Genomic DNA, 8931 nt, shown 5'->3' with positions numbered 1-8931 from the left:
GTCAAAGAAAATATTGAATAATAGGTCGATCCAAAATTTTTTTCAGGAAACACATAAATACATTTTGAAAATCCTCTAAAATAGAACAAATTTGAATCAAAATGGAAATATAACGCATTCAGAACTCTCGTAGGTAATTTTTATTACACGTTTACGATGAAAACGAGTATTTTATGTTATCAAATTTTGAAGTTTCAAATTTCATGAGTAGACCCTATTACAGTTTGAAAACTAAATTTACAACAAAAAAACTAAGAATTCAGCTGGTTGTCACTTCTACCTTTAATAAATATGCCTTGCATGTTACTATTTTTTACACGCTCAAATCTCTCGAGTTAAAAGTTTTTAAAGAGAGCGTCATTCAGCGCCAATTTTGTTTAAAGAGAAGTGAACATTTTACTACTTTTTTGTGTACGGGAACGGGTTTTCGGGTAAAATGTGTAAAAGTCGTAAAAATTTTAAAAATTTTTAGTTCTGGAACAAAGCTGTTGTTGCTTGCTGGTGTGGTCGTTCGTTTTTGTCATTCATCATGCAACCACAAAATATTTTGTGGTTATTGAACAGTCAGCTGTTGGTTGTTTGTGAGTTTGATAGTGTGAACCAAAAAGCGTCATTCAAGGACAAAATTTGCAGTGTAAATATCAAACAAAAATTAAGAATTAGTGTGCTTTTATACATATCGGGATTTGCTATTGAAAATATCGATACAAGCGGTCATAACCAAAGAAACTTGACGAAACAGTGAATGGGATAACAATGAAAAAAGCAAATGGTTCTGTGGATGACGCCAAAACAAAAAGAAAAAAAAAACAATTTGTTCCAGCTTTTTTGACCATTTGAAAACCAACTGAATCTGTTAAAATTGCTCTGGGCCAACTCATAAACTTAGGAAAGTCCACACTTCTCGAGAAATAGGCCTCATTATACCCTCAGCCTTTAGGATAAAGAGGGTATATGCATTTGGATACGATGAAAATGTGCCTCATCGAAATACATAATGGTTTTAGACCCCAAGTATGTTTGGACGAAATGTGTTTCAGACAATTTGCAGTCGATTGAGCAATGTCCGTCTGTCTGTCCGTCATGGGAAAGTCCATACTTCTTGAGAAAACACCCGAAAGTTGTAAAAACCCCTATAACCTATATGTAGTGGCTGGAGAGCTCGAACCGAATACTGCGTTCGTCCACACTTTGGATATCGTAATATTCCTTCGAATATTAGATGAAATTCGATGGTAGTGCTTATAGGTCCACTGCTTCCGGTACCTCTCCCACAAATATTTGAAAATATTAGCTTATCTCACAAACGTAGCAACCGATTTGGTCCAAATTTTCGATCTCGAAATTTTTTGTCCAGGCTTAGGGCCCTATCGGTCCAATACCACTCATACAAATGTTCAACACATTTTTGTAGTTGAGGGTCTGTTCGAGGATCCTTTGGACATTTTTACTAAAGGTTTCCCTAGTGGCCCGATATTATGCTTTTCGTAGGCTAGTGTGGTACAAAAGCCCTATCTAATCCAATCCATATTTCTGCCGGTTCATACGCCCATACATTTCTTTTTGTTTGCAAAGAAGTATTTCAATCCACAAAGGCTGAGTGTATATCTCTGTCGGCAAAGCCGACCGATCCTTTTTCACTTGTTTAAATTGTTATCTGACATTCATATGCTGCTTATTTCTCGGGAATTATGTATGTACGTGTAATGTGGAAATGTGGTCTTCCTACCTTATGTGCCTCTAAAGGAAATTTAAGCCCATCGTGTCCCGGACCATCAGTATGGGCATAGGTTCGCAATGGTGTTTCAAATTGGCTGATACGTTCGAAAATTATCGAACGGATCAGCCCCTTTCCCATTTTAAAAAAGTAAAAATAAAGAAAAAAACTAATTTTATTTGTTGATTTTTATTAAATTTTAAATCAAAGTAATCTTCGTTTAAAAACAACAAAAAAAAATAAATCAATTAAATTTGTAATGGGGGTAGTGGTTATTTTGTTTTCGGCATTTTTGCCATGATACCTACTACCCCCACTTCCTTATTATTGAGAAAAGAGTAAAATCAATTCATTGCTTTATCCTCCTCTTCAGGGTTTCTGATTTCGGGCCCTGATGGTGGGAGGTTCGGGTTGTTGGTGGCGGGCTCGGTCCCGGACCCTTCTATTGGTTGGTGGTTAGGGTTGTTGGCGGCGGACCCTTGTATTGCTGTGGCGTTAGGGTTGTTGGTGCCTGTGCGTCTACCGCCTGTGCCTGTAAATGCACCCCTGCCTCTAGTAATGGGGCGTTGCAAATGAAATTCGCCAGTGATGGTGTTGTAAGTGGCGAAAATTCTGGCTTCCAACGCCGCTGCACGGCGGGCTCGCCGTGCCCGCAACCGGCGGTTTTTGCCTTCCCGGATAGTTTCTTCCTTGGAGGGTTTCTGGGGTTCCTGTAAGAAGAGAAAATTATTAAAAAACATATTTTTCCGGCGGCCTAAACTTAACCTAAAAATGTGAGTGACATAGAATGTGCTTAAGCGCCATTTTACTCACATGTTTTGATTAAGTTTATGCCCTAAATTTTTTTCCATATAGTCGCCCTTTCAGGTTACTACTGGAAAACAATTTATTTTTAGGCATTATAAAAAAAGTAATACTTACCATTTTTTTTTAATTTTAACACGTGCAGGAATGCAGATGACTGGAAAGTAGGAAAGTACAAAAGGAAGTGAATACATAAAATTTTAAAATGGCGGACTAAAATGGACGCGTCGATAAAAATGATCATTGATGATATCGGGAAACATTACTAAAAATTAGTACATAACTTTGCTGAAGACGCTAAATTATTTGGCAGGTATTGAGAAACACCATGAAAATTTCCTGCTCAAGAAAGTTTGCAGGGAAAGGATCAAAGTCGAGCGGGGCCGACTATATAATACCCTACAGCGCTGTGAATTATCGGAGCTAAATCCAAATTAGAACAGATTTCGATAGTCGCATTGTCCAAATTTCATCAAAATTATTCGTGCATCGAATACCTCAAACCGATCGAAAATATATATGAGATGGGAGCTACATTCAAATCTGAACCGATTTCTCACCATCACAAAGTCGGACATATATAGCGCGTTCGTGCACCAAATGGCTTACATCGGGCGAAAATATAAAATCTGAACCGATTTCTATATAATTTGGCACGCTTATTTCTAGGCCAAATCCCGTAAACGTTCCAAATTTGATTGCATTAAATTTATACCCTAGACAGACGGCAGATTTAATTTGCATTGAAAATGTCCTAATTTGAATTAATTGGTGAACATGACAGACGATAGTATCTGCATACCAAGCAGACCATTTCATAAAGCTTTACAAAAGTTCGCCATATCTTTTCACCACGATGAAGCAAAAATAAATTTAATTTATTCGCGATATTTTTGATTCTTTAAATAATTTTCGATAGAATTGGTATGTTTTTTTGTTCTGTTCAATAATTATTTTCAAAATCATGAGAAATTCAGTTATAGTTTTTTGAGGGGGTTTTCAGACTTAAACCACTATAACTTATTAATAACTTGTTCTAAAGATATTATTCACTACTTTAAAAGGAAGAAAGATTACTAGAAATCCGCTGTGAAAAAAAAGAAGATATGTCCGTTTAAATTTGAAAATGTTGGAAACCCAGATTTTCACTACTTTTTGTGTTATAAAAAAATAAAACGGAGTTACCCAATCGAAATAAAGGCATTTTCGTTGTCCATGGATCCCAACACGATAGAATTTTGCATCAGAACGCTTGAATAATTTTCTGGTCAAATTTTGTAGCACAATGTAATATATCGACATATTCCGAAAAGGCCAATACTGTCTGAAAAAGCGTTCCAATGCTTTTGCGATGTATTTGAGAGTTTTTAATTAATGTCTTGGCTACAATTTTTGTCTTTATGTTGAATCGAAAATCTCAATGGTTTGGCTGTTATATGCCAAAATATCCAAACAACGTCAATAAAAAACTTAAAGTCGAAATCGGGAGGCTCGATTTTCACGGTAGATATATGGTCCTGTGGACTTTTTCGCTCAGTTCAATCTCAGGAATCGGAAACGCGAAGGTCTCCTTAAGTTTTTTTTCCTTCCACACAAATCACCCCACCCTAATATGCATGAATTACAACAACTAAAGGCCTGGGAACATAAGCTGCCTCGTCTGCTTGCCTTGCTTTCCTGCTTCATTTCTGACATAATAAAAATAAAAGAATAAAGAAGGCCAAGCAAATTTCGAACTGGGTTGCTCTTTTCTTTTTTATTCTTTTATCAGAAGCAAGCAAGGCAAGCAGGCGAGGCAGCTTATGTACTTAGGCCTTAACAAATTTACAAAAACAACATTGTTATTATAGAAAATTAAATGCCAAACAAAATATTGAATAATAGGGTCGTTCTTAAAATTTTCTCATGAAAAACATAAATACATTTTGAAAATCCTCTAAAATAGAATAAATTTGAATCTTCTTCTTCTTCTTTATTTGCCTATTCGTTTTTCGAATTTTGGCGATCAATGCAATTATATACATACATATTACATCTGTTACATTATAAATTTCATTTTGGTGTTTATAAATTTCTTATTATCTCAGCAAATGACTCTCTGTTTCGGCTTTCGCTGAGAAGATTCCCAACATCTTGGATACCAGTCCACTCCTGTATGTTATTAATCCATATCATTTCTTTTCTTCCTCTAGTGGGTCTTCCTTCAATTTTTGTTCGGATTATATTTTGGAGTAGCTTATATTTGTTGTTTCTCATTATATGACCAAGATAAGCTGTTTTTCGTTTTTTTATTATATGGATTATTTCCTTTTCCTGGTGTAGCCTTTGCAGTACCTCACTGTTTGAAACAAACTGCGTCCATGGAATTTTCAATATTCTTCTGTATGTCCACATTTCAAAAGCTTCTAGTTTTTTAATATCTGTTGCCTTTAAGGTCCAAACTTCGACAGCGTATAACAGAACTGACCATACATATGTTTTCATGTATCGCAGCTTGGTTTTTATGTTTATATCATGGCTGGTAAAGATTTTCTTGTACTTGATGAATGCTTCCCTCGCCATTTCAATTCGGCATCTTATTTCGGATGAGTTATCCAGCTTGTCATTTATCACTGCACCGAGATATTTAAAGCTGTATACTCTCTCTACTGGTGTATCTTTTACTGTTAGTGTGAAAGGGGGACAGCGGTTTTCTTTGCTCACAATCATATATTTTGTTTTCTTAATATTGATTTTTAACCCATACAACTCGCTTTGTGCTACCAGCCTATTTAAGAGATATTGAAGGCCTGACATGCTGTCAGCTAAGATTGTTGTGTCGTCTGCATATCTTATATTGTTGATGAAAGCGCCATTTACAAATATTCCTTTCTGAACATCTTTAAATGATTCCTGAAATATTTTTTCGGAGTATACATTGAATAGTAAAGGTGACAATATACATCCTTGCCTGACACCTTTAGATATTATTATATCTTCAGTCATCTCTCCTTCAACATCAACCTGTGCGGTCTGTTGCCAATATAAACTTTTTATGCAGCGAATTTCCTTTTCTTTGATACCAATAGATGCAAGGATTTCTACAAGTTTATCGTGTTTGACTGTATCAAATGCTTTTTCATAGTCTATAAAGCAAATATAAACGTCTTTTTGAGCATTTTTACATTTTTGAAGAAGAACTTCAATTGAAAAAAGCGCCTCACGTGTTCCCATACCTTCTTTAAAGCCGAATTGAGAGAATCCCATAACATTTTCACATCTTTTATATATCCTGCCATGAATTATCTTGAGAAAAATTTTAAGGGTATGGCTCATAAGACTAATTAGTCTATAATCGTTGCATGCTTTTGGATGTCCTTTTTTAGGAATAGCTATGAACGTAGATTTTAGCCAGTCCTGTGGATATTTACCGGTTTCATATATGCAATTAAAAAGCCTTACAAGTATGTTGATATTATCGCCTTCAATCAGTTTAAGAATTTCGGATGGGATTTCATCTGGACCACATGCTTTCTTCATTTTTAAAGATTTAATAGCAGCTTCAGTTTCGTGTTTAGTTATCGGAGTTCCTACTTGTGGCTCGGGTTCCCTTATGTCGTAGTTTGATCTGTTTTCGTCTGTATAAAGAGAAGTTATGTAATTCTGCCATATAGCTTTTTTCTCCGTAATATCAAAAACAGCTTCATTGTTGCTGTTGTATAGAACTTTTGGCAGTGATTTACGATATATTCCCGCTGCTTCCTTAATTTTTTTGTGGAGATTAAAATCGTCATGAAGTTCTTGTAATCTTTCGATCTCCTGGCATTGTTTGTTAAGATTGTCATTTTTCGCTGCTCTGATTGCAGATTGTACTTCTTTATTTAATTCATGATATAATTCGTAGTTGGAATTCTTATATTTTCGACGTTCTTCCATTAGGCCCAGTATTTCTGTAGTCATCCATTCATTCTTCCGTTTTCTTGGATTGCTTCCTAAATTATTATCTGCTATTGATTTTAGCGATTGTTTTACCGACTTCCATATGCTTTCACTGTCCATTCCTTCAATTTTACTAAATTCTTGCCCTATGAGGGCTTTAATTTCTGTTTTTATTGATGGCTCATCAAGTTTCTCAACGTTCATTCTCTTACGTATTTTTTTCTTCATGTTTGTCCTTAGCTTTGTTTGTAGCTTTGTCATCAATAATACATGATCGGATGGGACGTCCGCTCCTGGATACGTAGAGGTTTTTGTTACAAAAGAAGAATAGCGTTTGTTAATTAATATATAATCGATTTGATTCCTCACTATGTGTGTTGGTCTATCCTGGGGTGACTTCCAAGTATACAGTCTTCTAGGGGGAAGGGAGAACATTGTGTTTGTAATTTTCATGTTATGTTCCTGGCAGAATTGGATCATTCTGCTGCCTCTTTCATTCCTCTCTCCTAGGCCATGTTTTCCCGTAATCCCGGGCACTATATCTTGGCCCACTTTAGCATTAAAGTCGCCTTGAACTATTGTTATTTCATGGTGTTTAGTCATGTTCATTAAGTATTTAATATCTTCGTAAAACTCTTCGACTTCTTCTTTGCTTTTATCAGCGGTAGGTGCATATACTTGTATAATATTAATTTTAAGTGGTCTTGCTTCCAATTGTATAAGCATTGTTCTATCAGATTTGGGAATAAAGCCTGATACACATTTTGCTATATGTTTTTTAACAATAACTCCAACGCCGTTTCTGTGATTTTTATTCATATTTCCTGAATAAAACATTTTAACATTTTCAGAGACAAAGTCTCCACTGTCAGGCCACCAGGTTTCGCAGACTCCTAAAATGTCGATTTTCAATTTATTCATTTCATTCACGGTATTAGCAAACTTTCCAGATTCATAAAGACTTCGCACGTTCCATGTACCAATTTGAATCAAAATGTAAATATAAAGCATTCAGAACTGTCGTGGGTCTCTTTTATTACTCGTTTAGGATGAAGAGAAGTATTTCATCGTTGCAAATTTGGATGTTTCAAATTTAATGAGTAGACCCTATTACATTTTGAAAACCAAATTTACAAAAAAAGTAAAAATCCAGCTGATTGTCACTTCTACCTTCTATAAATATGTCTTGAAATATTGTTTAAAATTATTAGAATGAAAACGGCCCAAAGTGGATTTGGGCAGCCCATCGGCCCAAAATTAAAAATTATTTTTTATTCGGCCCAAATTTGGGCCGAAATGCCCAAAACGGCAACACTGCTCATCTCTTCGAGTATGTACCGTCCGCAAAATATGCTGGCATGGCATCTGGCGGAATAAGTCTATGACTAATTTATGACGTATTTTCTCTATTTTAACCTAGACACAAACCTTAAGTGGAAACATTGTTATCGACCTTATGTACAAGCAATCTTTTGAACCCTATATGCACTGTCACGTTTTACTAAGGAGTAGTTTACACTATATGTAAATGTCATATGACATGAAATTTTCCATCGTTATATATTCGCTAATATTTGTAATATTGGAGATTTTCCTTACGCCATTTACTCTGTGCGTCCACACCAGCAAAAATGTAAAAAAACTACGTCTCCACATTGCCTCCCTGGGTAAATATGGAATGTTTTTATTTCGTGACATATGACATTGATAGATAGTGTAAACTACCTCTAACTAGGCGTTTACACCAGACAGTTTGTCTTCAAATACAACCCTGATTTACTAACACATACATTTGTCGTTTGTCTCCCAGCTGTCCATCATTTTTTCACAGACAGTAGGGAAGACAATTTTTTGACATTTTTGTAAAGATAAGTGAGATAATAATTGAAATGTGTTGAAAACAAAAGAACATTAACAAAAACAAAATATGTGAACGGAAAACAAAAAGAAATCGACGATTTTCATTCAAAATTTTTCAACTGTTTATGCAGTTGTAGGGACGCACACAGGCAAGTTGTGGGATTTTGACAATAAATACATGAAGTCAACTGTCCTGTCATTTGTAAACGCAGGCTAAGGCGGCCATCAGACCATCTGAAGTTGAAGTACATCTTTTTCTATGAATTCACTTATGAATTTTACAAGAGAGCGCGCAGCTAGGATACACTCCATTTTGCTTCCACAGCACACAGCTAGAATGCACTCCGTTTTCGATCCAAATCACAACTTTTTATGTAGTCTTTTGGATTGAATTTAAAGGCACTCTTCGGATTGTGTTTTTAATCAATCCAAAGATGCAGTAAAAATGCAAGCTATTGCGAAATATCCCAGAATAAATAAAATGCATTTATTATTTGTATAAAAAAGGAACACAAAGAACTTTATTAAATTCAATCACAATTGAGTGTACTTCCTCCGTTCTCCATTTAATCCAAGCGCAACTGATTTTGCTTCGTCATCCTAAAGGTTTTTTTAAGTTGCCTTCCCATCAC

At 35.4% G+C, this 8931-nt stretch overlaps 1 protein-coding gene across 1 annotated transcript; it reads right to left on the bottom strand.

Annotated features, from left to right (window-relative positions):
* Positions 1 to 2061: 2061 nt before the first annotated feature.
* On the bottom strand, positions 2062 to 7165 carry LOC141391484 (uncharacterized). The gene is made up of 2 exons (XM_073964363.1): positions 5963 to 7165; positions 2062 to 2427 (listed from the first exon to the last, which is right to left on the bottom strand). The coding sequence occupies exons 1-2, from the start codon at positions 7163 to 7165 to the stop codon at positions 2062 to 2064; spliced, it is 1569 nt and encodes a 522-aa protein (XP_073820464.1).
* Positions 7166 to 8931: the final 1766 nt, after the last annotated feature.

This window comes from Musca autumnalis, unplaced genomic scaffold (assembly GCF_047663935.1).
Source record: "Musca autumnalis isolate F117 unplaced genomic scaffold, ASM4766393v1 scaffold_1, whole genome shotgun sequence".
NCBI classification, from domain to species: domain Eukaryota; kingdom Metazoa; phylum Arthropoda; class Insecta; order Diptera; family Muscidae; genus Musca; species Musca autumnalis.
This window is presented reverse-complemented; position numbering and strand designations above follow the sequence as displayed.